Source organism: Anser anser, assembly GCF_964211835.1.
Source record: "Anser anser genome assembly, chromosome: 5".
Taxonomy (NCBI): domain Eukaryota; kingdom Metazoa; phylum Chordata; class Aves; order Anseriformes; family Anatidae; genus Anser; species Anser anser.
The window spans coordinates 33,944,389-33,962,234 of NC_139725.1; the positions used below are offsets into that span (position 1 = coordinate 33,944,389).

A 17,846-nucleotide genomic window follows, 5' to 3' on the forward strand; every position below is an offset into this window, starting at 1 on the left:
CCAGCTCCATAGCAAACATTTATTTATTAGAAAATCTACTCGATATGTACATGCAAAGAAATGAAAAAAGACAGTTGAACAGCTAACTGCAAAACACAGATGTCTGCTTAAGTAGAGTCCAACAGCCTTCAGGTTCCGGCTGTGATCCACAGAACTTGTCCCATGTCAAGTGACCAGCGCTTGGATTTCAATTGCACAAAGTGGAGGATACCTGCTTTTGGATACCAAACCAGTTATTTAATCCTTGTTGTATGAGCTGCCACCTACAGAGAGAACAATTCAATATGAAACATGAAACGAGAAGGCGGTGGATCATTTTCTCCCAAACATAACTAAGAGAATTGCAGCCTTCAGGTACAATGCTCCGTGCTACAGCAACCCTTAAAGTTGATCCTGAGTTTAGAACAGGATCTGGATGATGCAGAGCCTGAGGCTGTATCATAAACAAATAAGGAACTTAGAGGAACCACAAGCAGTGTTCATCCTGCACATTACAGGAACTATTCTCTTTTGTTTCCCTCTCACCCCGCACTGGGGAAAGGAGGGTAGGATACAAGGGACAGGTTGCAGAAAGTCAGTAAGTGTATACAGCCACATCACTAAATATTCAAATCTGAAAGTATTGATGTTTCTTTGGTTTGCATTTACACTCCAATACCTGATAACGTGAGGACCTGGCCCAGAACAAGAACTCCAAGATGCTATCTGAACACAAATAACCTGCAAAAAGACTGGGATAAAAATTGTACATGCATTTGTCATTCTCGAAACAGCACTTTACATATGTAATGAAGTTAGGTGCACTTGTAACCTTAGAGTGCTCCTGTAGCTCCCTTGCTCCTAGGTAACCAGTCTTCTTCAAACAAGCTGCCTCCAACACTTCTAGCCATTACAGGGAAGAAACACCCAGAGCCCCCTTTTCTCTCCATCCCAACCACTTTCAACAGGTAGATCTAAGATTTGTTTAATCTTTTTGCCCTTCCTCCACCTGAAAGCAGTTGCATGGCAAGTTGCTTTCAAGCTCATACCCCACGGAAGCAGCCTGATGCCTTTCCATGAGATCTTGGGATGAGAAGAACCATACACTGAGTTGAGGGGGAAGCATCCAGTCTCCAAAATCACAGTAAGGGCATGAAGCTCAACTCCCAGAGAACTCATGTGGTGTAAAGTCTGCACTGGGCACGGTCAGAGACCTGAATCCAAACAAAACCCACTGCAAATTTAAGGTATTCCTGTAATGTTTCAACTAAATGTGCAAAGTAAATGTCCCAAGCTCTTCAATTTTACCAAAATGTTAATGCTCCTATTTCAAAGGAAATGAGCTTTTTCTTCAGCACCTCAGTATGAAAAGTACAGATCCATCAATACCACAGTTCCAATGGTAACGTTCCTCTGAAGTCAGACAGATATATGAAGTTATTTTAGAGAAAAGACCATTCCCTCTCCTTACCAGGGCACCCCTTCCTGCCTTGTGTACAAGAGGCAGAACAGGAGACGCTGGCCAGCATCTCTGTGCTTTGAGGATGCCCTAAGATTCTCTCACGAACACTGGACATACCGCAGTGAATTGCATAGTACACCATCTATTCTGAATAAAAAGATTTAGTCCATCTGAATAAAAATAAATAAATAAAATCCCCAAACACACAAACTCTGGATATTTCAAACCTCAAATTTCAGCTCACCACCCTTGTTGGAAGGAAGAAGCCCATTTCCAGTCTATCTTTCCACAGAGCAGTACAGGATTGTTGGATTACGTGATACAAGGACCTAATGGAAATACTTCCCATTAACTCCCACTAGAATCTAAGCGTTTGCACTTGTAAACAGAGTCTATACGCTGACAGTGTGCTTAACAGGAACTAGCCTTTTCAGGAACTAAGTGCTAATGTTTGACTAAAGTCTGAGTCAAACGACATCATCTAATTTTAATGGAGTACTGGATGTTCCTACTACTGCCTGCCCCACTGTTGGGATTATGACCCCGCAACTCAGAAGCAAAGACAAATGCACCAGCTTCTCTGGTCATGCAGGTCAGTGTCCAATATTATTATACACACCTGGCTTTAATGACACTTTTAACAAATATGCCAGATGTAAAATCTGGCAACGAATGAGCTGGCTCACATTCACTCCACCGTCTCTGCTACTGGGACAGGGTGAAAAGGAAGCAACAAAAATGGCCAGATCCAAGGCCACCAGGTGTTGTCACTTGGAGCCCAGAGATGGTCTCTCCACAGCTTACTGAATTTGTTAGGTCTGTAGAAGCTTACATTGGAATTCAGTTAAACAAGAGAGGACTTGTTTTTGTTGTTTTTAAAACAGTAAATCCAACTTTCAATACTCAAACCTGAAAAAACAGTGATTTGTGAAATAAAGTTTCCCTTTATTTAGAGACAATTCTCTTTAGCATCTCTACATCCAAAAAACTACCTTACAGGTCTGTCTCCACATCCTCACCACAAGAGGCTAGGAACCTGCTTCAGTTTTTTTTTGTAGTTTTTTCTGCTACAGAGCAGTTTCAGCTTCTCCACCGGAAACCTCGGTATTTAAATGGACAGCAATGACACCTAGTGGCTTTTTAAGAATTTGCCTTACTAAATTTCCAGCTCAGTCATTTATTTTTAGTAATGAGACAAAGTGCTCAGCTCCCAGCGTTTCAGTTACATGTTTCCAACTAAATAGGCCAACAGCAAGAGCATCTGAAATCCTCTAGGAACACTTCCATAGTGCACACTCACTGTTGTCTTCCCCAACGTGCAGCACTTCTCCAGTCACTTGCTTTAAGCGGAGGTGAGGTAGCAGGTACAAATTTACTTTAGGTCTTGCCCACACAACTAAATTTCTTCAGCATAAATCTAGTTATAGCTATTGATCCTGGTTAAATAGGGCTTGGGCTTCCACCCACCTTTTTGGTTTTGTTCTCTACCTGCACTAAACCAAATGGTAGAGGTTATTTCCACAGAGAAGTCCCAAGGCCACATCATTTCTAACAACTGGTACATAGCTCATTCACAACTTAAAATAAATACCAAGGACTTGAAAAAACAAAACATAACTCCACTGAAATTAAAGAGAAAAGAAAAATGCTGTTCTGAAAGTACAGAGGAAGAGATCTTGCAGACTGGGCTTATGGGAGAACATTAAACACTTCACTCCTGTTCACCTGCCCAGAACCTACCCACTCTTACCTTTTTCAGTGAGTGATACTGCAAAATTGTCAAGAAGCACAGGTGGTTAGTTATCGAAACTTTTGAAACACAGGACAATGTAAGGTGAGCTCAGAAGACATCTTCTTGTACCTTCCTGCGCTACCAACACCAGTCATTTAATCACTGCTGGAGTCTTTGCAGGTGGTAACATTCTCCACGGCCTCAGCAGCAAATAACCTAAAGATTTTCTGTCAACAATGGTGAGGAACCATGATATTTGTGGTATATGTACCTATTATACAAGCCCAGAGCCCTCTGATCATTAAAAATAAAATAAAAAAAAACTAGTTTCAGTTTTGTTAACTGAGACATATTAATACCCAAGACTGAAATCAGTGGATTTTTGAGGTACTTTCCCCTATCAAAGTATCTCACGCAAAGACTTATGTGTTTTAATTTACTTGCTATGCCCCAGTTTCCAGACACACACTTCTTCCAATATTGCAGACCAGCAAATCTCTCTGGAATGTTCTGTAAGCAAATATTTCTCCTTGTCAGAGCAAAACAGAAACGTTTATCTAATATTGTGACATTCTGTTGCACTAATAGGAAAATAATGGAGAACTACTAATTCTAACATACCAGGAAAGCATGCTATAAACACTAAGAAGTAAAGAGATGGAACAAGCATTAAGAATGCCCCAAGGAAAATAAACAACTTTACGTTACTCACTGCATCAGGATGAGCTGCTACTCATGTTTCTGTTAAAAGGCAGAATGACAGCCACTTGCTTGCTTTTTACCAGGAAAAGGTTTGGGCACAGGGCTGCTGTTTCTTTATAATGGTATATCAACATTAAATATCACACTGCTTACATGAAAAGACGATGATTCAGGAGTGGCCACTTACAACAGATTTAATGCTGAACTTCAAATGACATCACATTTAGTTCCATCACAAATTCTTCTGATAACAGCCATCAGCTTATGAAAAGTAAAAGGCTATCCAGAGCCAAAGAAAACTACTGGATGGGGTTTCTGAACCACTGGTTTATGGAACCAGTGAAACAGCAGTTTCTGATAAGCCAGCAACAAGCACTAAGAGGCAATAATAACGAAACTGCTTATCCCATAGCTCTAGCAGTGAAAAGATTTCAAAACCTCAGAGCTGGCAGGAGGATCTGCTTTTTATTACTCACTTTACACAAATAAAATTCATTCATTACAGGCTGAAGATCCCCCAGAAAAAGAATGGACGTTCTTCTGGAGTTATGAATGGTTATCAAAATTCTTAGGTCTGTTCCTTGAGGAAGGAAATTAATATTCCCTTCTAATGATGTGAAGACCAATTTCTACATCCTATGAACAAAGTGACTTGCAGATTGAGACAGGTGCTCAAGAACAGACAGGTATGTGAAATAAGAGTTTTTCAGAGGACAATTGTTTTCTCTTGCCTTAATTAAAAGTCATCATCTTCATCCCCTAACAGTAGAACTTGACTAAAATTTTAGTTTCTTTAGTAATAAAACAAGGAACCCAGGCCAAACTGCTAGAGATTGTTGTTGTTGTTTTTCCCTCACCCACAATGTAGTGATCACTGCCTTCTGGGAAGAATTTTCCAAGTTAGAGCACTAGACCTGCATTGACCTGCAGGCACCCCCAAAAAGCATCAGATACTGTCAAGAAGGCAAAAAACTGCCTGATTACACAGTACTGGCTTCAAATTGGAGAGCAAATTTGTCACCAGTTAGAGGTCTCTGTAGTCCATCCTTGAGGGAATCTATGACTAGATCCCTATTCAAGTGCAGCTTGAAGAGGAACAGAGTATGGCAATACAAAAGGGTAGTGTTCCTACTTGTCTGGAGTATGTTGAAACCTTACCAGTGCATGTATCAATTTGGGTTTGGAGTGGAGATGAAAACAAAACCCGCTATACAAAGGCAATTACAGAAGAAATGGGACGGCAGGGTAAACAGGCTAGAAAGCATTGCCAAAAAAAATGAAGAGTCCCTAGAGAAAATCCAAATATATGGACTGGCCCATAAAGCTCGTGGGAAAGAAGAATTATACCCCCTGAATTGCAGGCAAATGACTTACGTGTATTGTGAGACACCTGCTTGAAAACTATACACATTCCTGTATTACATTGTGTAGAAACATGTATTTGTGTGGCATGATGTTTACGAAATATATGTGCAAGGGCACTTCTCCTTTCATGTTCTCTCAGTGTATGTGGTTATAGCACTCGTCAAAAAGGAAACCAAAGGCAATTCTAGCACTGGAAGTGATGAATAAGACTACACTGCTGAGTGTTCCTCACTGCCATCCCTTTAAGGTTGTCTTCACCAAAACAGATACCACACGACAGGGAAGAGAAACGACACACTGTTCCCAGTTCCCTCTGGGCAACAAGGCACTCTGTTAGCTTCACACTGAGAACTTCAGAACTGCAAGTAGCAAACATCTGCTAAAAAAATATCCAGTAGATTAGCTTTAATTATTTTTCAAGCTCTTAGCCATCGCTACATCTCCTCATTTTTCAAGACTAGATCACTGTAATTCCAGTAACAAGACCCCACTACTCTTTCCTTAGAGTTCCACAGAAGCCACCACGTTCCCACTTCTGGAGGTTATATTTCCACCATAGAAGCGTCCCAAGTTGCGAACACAACCACTCTAGTGTACTGACAGTTGCAGTTTTGGAGGAGAACTACAGCCAGCTTTGCATCTCCTCTTCATACTTTTGGGGATCAATAAAGGGCTTGTCAATGGACCGGATCATCAGTTCTCCACAGTACACACACTCGGCTGCCACAATATCATCAATGTCAGCTTTGATTTGTTCCCGGCTCTGCTGCCCCTTTCCCAAGCTAGCAGTATCTGCATCCTTGGGACGATGGTGGCCCTTGGAAGGCTGACTGGTAGCTGCCAGTTTCTTCTGAAGATCTTCAAGCTTTGCCTGCTTATAGGCAGGAAGGTTTGGAAAAACTGCTTGAAGGAGACAGTCATAATGAAACATGTGACCACAAAGGAAAAGGTAAAATGGGCGGTTTAAAAGTGGAAAGTCACAAGCAGCACATTTTTCCTGAGGCTCAACAGAGCCGTACTTATTTCTCATTTCCTGGATGTCCTCTCGAATTCTCTTGGCACTCTGCGTGGCTTCCTCCATCTCCCTTTTCAACTCCTCAATGTGCTTGTTGTAGTCCTCCAGAGAGTTACAGATTGCTTCCTTGAAATGGTCAATAGTGACGAAGTCTGGAAAGAATGGCAGGACATCTTCAATCTTCAGCAGGGCGCAGCTGGAGAGGCAAGCCATTGCCTTCTTGACATCCTTCTCTTCTTGAACAACATGGCGAGCAATCTTCAACCAGAGCTTCTTCCGGAGTTCCTCATCATCTTCAGGGAGATCTGCACAGGACTTGGCGAGATCAACATCCACCTAGAAGTTGGATAGACGAGGAAACTGAGTTAAGCTTTCCTCTTTGTTTATCCACCATTCAATTTCAAAGCCTGCTGTACATTATAGGAGGCATTTATAGAAAACCTCTTGCTATTTCATTGCCTAGGGCTTCACTCATTACTGGCCTGCTGCTTGTTTACATGGCAAACACCTTCTCTCCTCTCCACCACTACTGCTCCAGCTAGAAGATTTGCTTACTACCCAGCACAGAACAAAGCACAGCACTACAATAAAGGCAAATCTATGTTACACTATCTTTGCTGGCTACACGCTTCAGTGAAGACACAGCAGTGTCAGTAGAGAGAACTTAAACATCTTCCTGAAGGTCAGACTAAGCTGACAAAAGCATTACTCTGATAATTACCACAGCTAGGAATAGAAAGCAAGTAGAATCCTGAAAAATAGCTTCAAAAGCCTTGCATAAATGCAGAATAAAAGTATTTTATGTTGGAGACTGAGCTTAAGACAGATAGTATTCCCCCTTGTATTTCTCATACACCCACCCTCAATTATGAGTTTTCAAAGTCAGCTGTCCACTTAAAACATCTGTGAAAGCACAGAAGTTAAGAGTCTTCCCTCCTAGACTTAGCTGCACAGTTCCTACACTGATGAGTCTGTCCACTTCCTCTCAGTTCTTGGTTATTCAAGATAACTTGAACTAGCTACATTCCCGTATGTCATAGCATGCATGCACAGACACACGTACCTGTAATGCAAGATCCACAGCTTCTTCATATAATTCCATCACTTTGTAAATATGGACACACGCATGGTGGTGCCCATGCTCTGCACACAGGCGCAGCGCGTACTTCAGGTCGTAGTGGATCCTGTTTGGGTTGGTTCCTGCTTGCTCCAGGTATGATAGCAGCGAATCTGGCCGACACAAAGCATAGAGAGACAACAAGTAGTTGTGAATAGCTTGCTGGGTTTCCTCCAACTGATAGACACAGAACTCCATGTATCTAATGGCTTCATTGATCTGCTGGGTGCTGGCACTCTGGCTATAGTTAACAAGGGCTGGAATGAGGTTCCTGGCATCAAGCCTGGAGCCCATAGAAATCCAAGCATCAACTACCTTCTTGGGAATATGCTGGATGAGGACTGGGGAGAACTTGTAGAACAGCTTCTCATCTCTGTGCCTAGACAGCACGTTTAGAGCTTCATCATACTCATCATGCTGGCAGTGGTGAGCTACTACTCGCTCATAGTCCTGCATGATGACTGCAAAGTAGACCATGTGCTCCGTGTCCCCATGGCTCGCCAACAGTTCATAAATAGACGCCCGATTATTAAACAGACAGTCTTTGTTTTTAGGGCTGCTCAAGAAGGTGCGAAACTTCTCTCGTGTATCCAAATAGAGATTTCGCTGTGAGGGATCTCCTTCCAATATACCCAGCCAGTTCAGGTACAGCTCTGTTAACCATGTGGTCAGAAGAGTGGTCTGTGTCTTCTCAGAAGGCTTCAAGCTACTTAGCTTCTTAATCAGAAACTCCATCAGGGCCTCTTCTTGCTTGGCTTCAATGAACTTAAGGGCAATTTCCTCAAAGTAGTTCTGGGTCAGCGCGTAACATTTGGCACTGTCCAGATATCTCTTGTTTTGGAAGCAGTGCTCTGCCTCTTTTGCCAACACAATGTCTAGGCACTCCGGACGGTCTTTACAATATTCTTTAGCTAAATCAAATTTGTTCATATTCATATACATCTTCCACACATCTCTAGATTCCCGCTGGACGTGATAGCGGAACACTACTTTCTCCGTGTGGATCCATATCTGCTGGACTGTGGGATCCTTGATCATGCGTGTCAATGTGCCAAACTTCTCCAGGAACAGGTCTTGAAAAACAACCTGCTCATTCAGAGTGCATACAGCCTTCACCCGGTCAGGCAGCAGCAACAGAAAGTGAAACTGGGTAAGTACAATGGATATTGGCTTGTTCACAGTTATGTCAATATCAGAAGGATAAACCCAGACCCGTTCATCACTCAGAATTGAATCAGGACGGCTATAATCCAAATTACCATACAAAACACCATTTCCCATCATCCACGCAAAGGAGCGTGGGTTGGAACGCAGTTTTGGAGTGTAAAAGGCTATCTCGCTGAAACCGAAGCTGGCTGGAAACTCCCGGAAGCTGGGCAAATGGTCAGCATGCATAGCAAATATGGAGCTGAAGCCTTGCTGCTCTGTCCCTTCAGGCACTTTGCCAACAAACTGGAAGAGTCTCTTTCGAGTGGTGGCGATAATAAAAAATTTCCCTTCTATTCCTCGTTCAATCTCCAAACAGCAGACTGGTGCGGGTCCTGATTCCTCCTCCAGAGTGTAGACCTGTCGGAAGTACTGGTCAGGATTAGTGCTGAAGAGGCTTCCCTCGCTGACAGATATTTCGGCTTCGTAGATTTGCCCCTGGGCTGTTCCCACCAGGATAGGCCCAGTGTTGGTCTCCGTACCAAGAAATTTGTTCCAGCCCACGCTTTCAATCAAGTGGCCTTTCCAGCGGGAGAGTGTCCGCGCTTTCTGAACACTTCTGTTCAGGTAAAGGCATTCACTGGTGTTCAGAGCAATCAGGAGATGAGAGCCTGCAGGGGCACAGAAGGGCAGAAGGATAGAACAAATTTACACTATTGCCTAAGCAAGTCAAATTCCTGAGGCTTCTCAGCCTCATATTAGATAAGCACTAGTATCAACATACTGAATCAACATACTTTTCCAGGCATTCATAAGCATGCGGGGGATTTCCATACTGGATCAGAACAGCAGTTCATGTTGCAAACTAAAATTGCAAATCCCAGAATCTTCAGCAAAAAGGTATTCTTCTATTTTAATAAACACTCTAAGAACAAACATTTCCCATAGTTCTCTCCTGTCCCTGGCAGCTAATGAGCATCTCTTTCCAAAAATTTTGTTTGGTTTTAAATCAATCAAGGCTACAGCGAGCTGCAGATGTTTGACAGTTCTTTTTAAAAAATCTTATATATACACAAACAGTACAAGGCAACTGCAAGGATTTTCTTTGGTTTGTTTTAGCAGCCTTGTTCAGAACAGCCTCATTGCATCAGTGCTCATTTCAGATGGTTCAAAAGCAACAACATACACATGAACCAGTAGGCAGAACCCCTGGGCAATAGAGTACAGCCCACAAGAACCAGCTGTTTGCTTTATTCACAGAGCAGAGAAGAAAGAGGACTCCTTCCCCAGTACTTGCAATGCACATTCAATTGCCTCTGCTGCCAACCACTGTCTGTAAATATACATAGCCCATTGCCTCACCTGTGTGGTCCAAAAACATCTTGTAGACTCTGGCTTCATCCTTGCGTCCCAGCTCTACCTGATTAGGTTCATCTGGCTTCCCAAGATCAATCCTGCAAAGAGAAACCATGAAAGCATACTGCCCACTAAAGTTCACATAGGCATAGTTTCTTACTATTTTCCACATCTGTAGGTTCTTGGCTTCTTATCCATTTTTTAATTACAAGTTCTCTATTAACTTAAAAAAAAAAAAAAAAAAAACATTGAGTAACTTCAGGTGACTGGCAGCATTACCTGAGAAGGGTGTCTTTGCCAAGGCTCATACAGAGCTGGTTAGAGGAGACCACTAAGCTGTTAATTTTCTCTGGAGGAGCAAAATCAATTCTTTGCTTGTTAAATATTGGTGTTTCCTTCTCCAGCCGTGCATTCACATACCCTGGAGAAAGAACATGAACACTTAAAAGACAAAGAAAACACAACAAGAATTACATACTACACCAGAATCTAATCTAGAAAGACAAAGGAACCACTGCTTGCTCTGGGTTTTTACCAAAAAGGTACAGTGCTCTGTGAAGCATGAACACTGAGATCAGCACTCCCGTAAGTACAAAACAGAAAAGTAGTAATGTGCTTTACTGTCTTGTTACAGAAATGCAAGCTTGTCACAAAGAATTCCAGTGCAAGATACAAAACCGTTACATAAACTGCATATAAAGCTGAAAATGGGAGCAGAATCAAAGACGTTTTTTGGGGGGTGTGAGGGGTGGCAGTTTGTGTGTTCAAGACAGAAGAAAACAGCTGGTATTATGTAAGACACAAATAGCACTCTGGTTTGACACTCCCATACAAGCTACTCAGGAAACCGCTGCAGTGTTAGCCGAAATATATTTCTTTTTCCATATTGGAATTAAATAGGATACAATACTCGACATCCTTAGTTCATAAGGTGAAGTTATTTTTAAAACCATGTTAATGTTAATTTGTTTTTTGATGGTGACAGTGTTATTTGTGTGTGTTTGTTGTTGTTGTTTGGTTGTTGTTTTTTCATATGAAACTAAAACCAAGTCATAATAATCATCAGCAAAATCCTGGAACATCTGTACATCCACAAACAGATCGTATCACAAAGTTGCATCCATATCTGTCCCACGAGACAGGTTTTCCCACTGACTGAGTTTCCCATACGCACAAAGTATTACATAACCTTCTGGCAAAGAAAACAGCAGAGGATCGCAGTCTGACCACACTACCTCCAGCCAGAAAGCCAGACAGACGGGATACGTGGCTAGGTTAACTCATCTGCTTTGCTCCGTGAGCAAGTGAAGGATTTCTAAGGCAAGTAGATCCAGGCAGCAGTTAGCCTGGACAGGAAGATTAAAAGCAAAACAGAGCTACTGCAAGTTAAGGCCATTCACCGCCAAAGTAGCTATCCAGCAAGATGTATACAATGAAAAATTTGTATCTTGGAGGAAACAGACTACTTCCATTCTGAAGAGCATTGGCCTAATAATCTCTAGGCTGGAACAAACAGCATCCCTCCAATGCATATTCCATACCTATAACCTCCTCCACATTATCCTGAAAAACTTTAACTCCAGCTCTGTTGTTGTTGAAAAAAATCAGCAGAGTAGCGGAAAGCAGCCTGCTGACACTATGATTCCTTTTATCGCCCGTTCTGCCAATGGCTTCTCCTTGCTTCTGCCTCAACACTAGGCCAGCTGTGGGATCTTTAAAGGATTGCTGTTTTAGAGGAGAGATGCGCACACGGGAACAGACAAAGCAACCACAGTCTGAGTAGGCAGACTTTTGCTCAGCATGAGTATTTTTCCTACATGTTGATCCACAGCTTAAATTTTACCCACTCATGCAGATGTGCATTCCTTTATTTATACTTAAGCAAAACAGATGTTCTTCAGTTCAGATTGAGCTGCAATGCAAAGGCCTGAACTTGCTGTTATGAATGGTGGTTCAAAACATGCAGACAAAGCTCCCAAGGTAGAGATTCACATGATGTCACAGGTAACCAATATATATTTACTTCATATATGCTTATATAAAGGAAAGATGACTCTAATGAAGAGAAGGGAAAAAAAAAACAACAACCCAACAAGATCTCCAAGTCACATTAATTCAGAGTCTTGAATTTTTTTCAGATTGCCACCAGGCAAAAGGCGGACTGGGACAGCAAGAGGTAGGATGTTTGAGGGATTGTTTGTTTGTTTTTTATACAGTTCAAATCAGCACATTGTAGACTTTTTAAGACTGTATCCATTAGTTATAACAACTGTAGCAGCAGCAGCATTAACATGAGGATTTTAACTAGTGTCCATAACATGACACGGATGCAGCTCTCCAGCTTACAATTCCCTGTACAAAGGAGATATGTATTTTATAACTCATATTCCTTTCAAACAGCCCAATTCCTCCATCCTGACCCCAACGCCCTCTTTCTGTTCAGGTGAGATCCTATTGCAGTATTTCCCACCCTGATTTCTGTGCAAAACTACGTTCTTCCTTAGAGCTTTGAATCTGTTCGAGGATTTAGGTTCACCAACATCGATCGAGTCCACCAGGTCAAAGTAGAGCTTTTCAGGCTGGAACTGGAGAACTTGAAATTTACACTGCAGCTGTACTTGAGCTCTGCAACAGAATCTACAACTCTGAGAAACAGTACCTGTTCCGAAACATTGGGAATGACTCAATGAAACAGAGGAATAAATTTTTAACATCTTCCAATATTTCCAACCTAACCTTAAGGACTGCTTTGAGGAAGTTAACTTTTTACTTACACTTCTTTCAAAATCAATTTGCTTAAACTTCATTTTGCCTACAACTTCTATCAGGCGAAGTTTTGTTCCAAAACGGCAATGCATTCTGATGCATGAATGACTGAAATCCCGATTAGACTGTGTCTTTGCAATTAAGCAGTTTCCAAAACCTCCTTTGCCAACATCATTTGTCACCAAACAGCCATGACCGAAGACAGTGTTGCAGAAGTCAAGAAGAAAAGCTGAGTCCTTGGAAATGTATTTTCAGCTGGCAGCACGTCCCAACACTGTTTTGTTCAACACCTATTCAGGACACTTACTCTTACATAATATCATGCAACAAAATAACTTAATGTACATTAAAACAAACAGCAGGTATATATCTACTTAAGCATGTAGACTCAGAGTAATTTTGTGTTTATTCTTTATAATACATATATGAGTATGACAACACATATATGAGTATGACAATTCATCAATGCCACATACACAAGCATCACTACCTGTTTTCCCCAAAGACTAACAGTGGGTAACACTATATGAGGAAAAGACTTGAAATAACGTGTCCACGCATGTCCAAAAGTGTAACCCTCAGATGCCAGCTCTGCATAGCAGCGGTTACTACCTTGATGATACCAGGTAGCACAGAATCCTCTCTCAACCAATGTTTCCTCCCCCAGTGATCAATATGATGCTGTGAGGGGGCATCCAGTGGGGAACTGTTATTGAACCTAAGGGTTTTGCCTTGGATTTATCAAGAAGCATGCTTGCCATTTGTTTGCTTTCTTGCATATGAAAGAAATGACTGACTGGTCACCACACCGTTGCTTTACATTGACTGCACACCCCCAAATCACCCCAAACAGTGAAGCTTTTAGAAAGCTGCCCCAGGATAGGAAACCGACCCCATGCTGGTACAACTGCCTGCACAGCCACTGTGGCTGTAGCAGTTGGGTTCCTTGACGAAGACCAAAAAAAAAAAAAAAAAAAAAAAAGGGGAAGCTGGCTAGGTGACCTCTGACAGCTCCCCCAGCCCCGGCATAAGCCGTGCCGCAGCGCCGTGAGGCACACCCACCACCCGCCGCCTCGGGGCACGCGGCCCTTCGGGGACACCCCTCGTCCTGAGGCACCCCGGAGCCCGACGTGCCACACCGCCCACCCCCGGGCACGACACCGGGGCCCGTCCGCTCGCGCAGCGCTGCCCCGGGCAGCAGAGGGGGGCTTATTACCGGAGTGCGGGATGCCCACGGCGGCGCGGCTCTGCTGCACGGCGGCGGAGCGGTGCAGGGAGTCCTCGTACTCGTCCAGGATGGACGCCATGGCGCCCAACGGCCGCACCAACCGCCGCCGCCAACGGCCGCTTCCGCCAGCCTTCACGTGAGCCGCGTCACGTGCCCGCCCGGCGCCGCTCCGCGCCTGCGCCGTGGCCGCCGTCCCCGCCCCTCCCGGAGCGCGGGGCGTGAGGGATCCTCCTCCCTAAGATGGCGGCGGAGGGAGCGCGGCGGTGGGGTGGCTTTGTCCCCGCTGTGGTCGCAGCCGCCTGGCGAGCTTGTGGCCTTGCTGTGCAGGTCCTGCGTGTCAGTGTGGTGCTCACAGCTTCTTGTCAGTCTGTCGTGTGCAGGCTGGCTGCGTGCTTTGTAAACCATCACATTAGTGCACCAGCATACTTAGCACAGCCACTGCTTAGTTGTGATGCTGCTGTGCACACATCTAGTGACTGCAAACGGCAGCTGGCTGCTTATAAACACATCCGTACAAACTGACAAGTCTTTTCTTTAGGACTGTTTGATGCGATCTTGGCTTTGTAGCTAAACAATGATTGCCACAAAGCAAGTGGCAATCCAGCGTAAGGCTGACCTTGAATTGGGCTAGATTTACTCTGCATGTTTGTCCCATCTTTCTGGGCAAAGCTTATTAGACCCAACTTCTGTATCAATAATACTTCAGACCTGGGTTTTTGTTGTGTTTGGATCATGCCAACAGTTGTATTTACAGCTTTGCCCTCTAGTTTAAACTAGCAGACTGAATCTGGCATTAACGAAGTTAATCTTACACAACACTTTTGGGCTTCATCTGATTTATATTACTTTATAATGAGAACATGTACGTGTATGTACTGTATGTATACGAAATATGTGTAAACTTCATAACACCTTCTGGGAGAAGCAGAGAAATGTTTTCCCACAGAGTACAGGGCACTTTATGACACAGACAGACCCATTGCAAGATTGAAGTCGGTCATCCCCATCTTTGTTTACACGTCAGCTGGCAGTGAGTGGCACCACCAGTAGCAGTGGCACATGTTTAGCTTTGCACAAACTAACACAGTTACATCTCCTTTTCCTCTGCCCTTCTTCTGCAAACCTCACCCCCATAAACATGGGTCCAAACCACAGCCCTGTGCCTCAGGCCTTCTCCCTGGTGCAGAGCCAGACATGCAGGTCCCACGCTGGCTGGGCTGCTGGAGGCTCCTGGAGCATGCCTCTGCGGGGTCACCTGTGTCTGCTTTGCTAAAAACACAAGGTGGCTTTTCCTGACTCAGCCTGTCTGCAAGCACTGGCAGGAGCCTAGACCCAGGTCCAGCCCCAGCTGTTTACCATCTTTGTGTGACAGCTCTGAGCCATAACAACAAAACCACATTCCTCTGCTCTCCAATCATCCTTACCATCATAAACAGCAAGTGTTCTCATTTGGCTTCTCAAGAGGTACACACAAATTGCATTAGGTTTAGGAAAATGAGGTAGGAAGGGATTTATTCGACTATCAGATCCATTCTCCCACTCCAGGAGATACCACATCATATAGTCCTTTCTCCAGTCCTATCAAGGTCTGTCTGAAAGCGTGGGTATTTTTCCCCAAATGCTCTAGCCCGCACCTGTCTCAGATGCTGATTGCTCTCATGATTTTGAGCTCTGATTTCCACTCTAATGTAAGCCAAGTCTAGTCTGAATCAATTTGTTCTTGTTCAAACACTGTCTTGCAGTGTAAATAGTCCTCCCATTCAGGCATTAACTTCCTTCGCAAAAATGAAGTTAGAACCTTCATTCTGATTTAAAACCCAAGATTTACAAAAGCAAGATCTTTCCTTTCTTCTCTTAAAAAAAAAAAAAAAAAAAAAGGAGACAGTTTCCTGGAACATACTAACATACTAGTATTTTCTGCAGCAGTTGCAGCTTCAGCTCATCTTCATGTAACATGAATTTAACCCCTCCTTTCAGATGAGGTCTCCCCTTTTGCCTTAAACAATGATGCTTATGCTTTTGTATTTTTAGCAGTACGAGACTGAAAGGTTGTTTGGTTTGTGGAAAATAAGCCATCTCAAAATGTAACTGGAAATTAGGCTAAACTGAAATTTGTGCACAAATTTCTCAGTGTTCAGGTCCATGGAGTATTTCCATTCAAAGTCCGCATCAGGACATATTTTTATAATCTTTTTCTTCTTGGTCAGGTCCAGAAATGGAAGAGATTTTCTTTCCCATTTTGGCAGATACCAACGCCAGTTAGGACTGATACCTCACAAGAAAGCTTTGTCTGAATTTAGTGTGGTTAAATTAGAAGCCAGATCCTCCCCTTATTTGGGAACGAAACATCAGCCTAAAGCTAACCCAGGCCCACAAGTCTGCTCCGTCCATCTGCACTATCATCTGCTGAGATTATTTAATTTACAAACATGTGCAATAATTATATCCCAGTGCTGCATTCACAGGTTTGAAGTTCCGAAAAGAAGAGGGGAACAAGGGTTGCGGGCAAAGGATTTATCAGCTCTTTGATTCACCAAGAGTGTGTGGAGAATCAAGATGATTACATTTTGTATGTAGTAGTAATGTAGTAAAGTAGTAAAGTAGTAAAGACAAGAGGGAGAGATTTCTGTGATTCTCACATGGGAGAGATTTCTGTGAGCAATTTTGGTGATGTGTTTCAATTGGAAGCCTAAATTCTGGTCTTTTTTTTTTTTTTTTTTTTTTAATGGCTGTGCTCACCCTCACAGTAGTTTCAGCTTAAACAGTTAATGTTTTCTCCCAGCTATGGACACAGGTATCAACATCTAGATGCTGTATAACATCTGATCTACTCAACTTCTGTCAGGAACAGATTGTAGACAACAATGCGGACGAACACATACTGTATTGGAGGTCTGGATTCCCAGGAGATTGAGCTTGCCTAAATCTGGGCTTCCACAATGCCATCTCTGCCACTCCTGGCTGCCCTGCCCAGCCCGTTCTGTGTGCCAATATTAGCTCATGTGTGATTGAAGAGTGAGCCAGTGCAGCGCCACGCACCAGATGACTGTGATCCATGATCTAAACACACGTGCTGGTGCAGAAGGGCGGGCAGGAAGATGTGGCTTTCAGAAGAGGTAAGGGCACTACAAAGGCAGTTCATATTTAAATTACATGAACTGCCCTGGAGATAACCTGGTAACCAAATTATAACGTGAATTAAACCCTGGAATTCCTCACAGATTTTCTCTACAGTTGTGGTACTGGTCATCCCTCTGTCTCCCTGTCTGTAGGGTATTCTTTCATTGTGATCAATACAAAAGTATCCCTCATTCATAAAAACCATAGGCAAACACATGTACTTCCCCAAAAGCAACAACCTCCATAAGATACCAAGAAGGGTGTAATATATAGCCAGGCTCTCAGACACCCCTGTACCTGCTTCGAGGAAAATGCTGCAGATGCCTGTATCCCCCACCCAATCAAGAGACTTTCTCCCATTTGTGTCACTTCCCCAGGGATGCAAATGGTGTCTCTGAGTGACCAATTGTCTTATATGTACATACTTACTATAGGAAAAAGAAGGTCCCACAGTTGTCTAGACATGGGTATCATGGTTGCCTGTAAGAACCTCAGCTGGAACCTACGTAAGAGTCTATAAAGCAATTATAACTGACATTGGAAAAAATCAAAGCTTGAAAGGAGTTTGCCAGAGCCCACCTCTTAAACATTAACCCCTCTCCCATGCTTTCCAAGCCGATTGTCAGGAGCAAACACCCTGCAGACCAGTAAGCACTGCATGGAACCATATCACAGACCAACTTACTACAGCTCTTCTGACAAATCAGTAAATTTTCCCACTCCAGAGCATGCTGTCCTTCAGTTAACACACTGAATGCCCTAATGCAAACTATGAGTGTAACTTGTAAGTGCCAAAATGAGCATACAAACACAAGAGAGAAAGGACAGAAACATGTTTTTGCATTGAGAAAACCTTTT

At 43.2% G+C, this 17,846-nt stretch overlaps 1 protein-coding gene across 1 annotated transcript; it reads right to left on the reverse strand.

Annotated features, from left to right (window-relative positions):
- Window positions 1-4,051: 4,051 nt before the first annotated feature.
- Window positions 4,052-14,055, reverse strand: VPS18 (VPS18 core subunit of CORVET and HOPS complexes). Its single transcript, XM_083837974.1, has 5 exons — window positions 13,857-14,055; window positions 10,154-10,295; window positions 9,881-9,972; window positions 7,319-9,189; window positions 4,052-6,591 (listed from the first exon to the last, which is right to left on the reverse strand). Exons 1-5 carry the CDS (start codon window positions 13,945-13,947, stop codon window positions 5,863-5,865), a joined length of 2,925 nt encoding a protein of 974 aa, XP_083694100.1. The 5' UTR covers window positions 13,948-14,055; the 3' UTR covers window positions 4,052-5,862.
- Between the last annotated feature and the right edge of the window lie 3,791 nt (window positions 14,056-17,846).

Bases quoted from the DNA above. Each gene is read 5' to 3' on its own strand.
- VPS18 (XM_083837974.1), bottom strand. From the start codon at position 13,947: ATGGCGTCCATCCTGGACGAGTACGAGGACTCCCTGCACCGCTCCGCC. The intron at 10,296-13,856 runs GTAATAAGCCCC...TTCTTTCTCCAG, and splicing joins CGTGGGCATCCCGCACTCCG to GGTATGTGAATGCACGGCTG. The intron at 9,190-9,880 runs GTGAGGCAATGG...GTGCCCCTGCAG, and splicing joins GATGTTTTTGGACCACACAG to GCTCTCATCTCCTGATTGCT.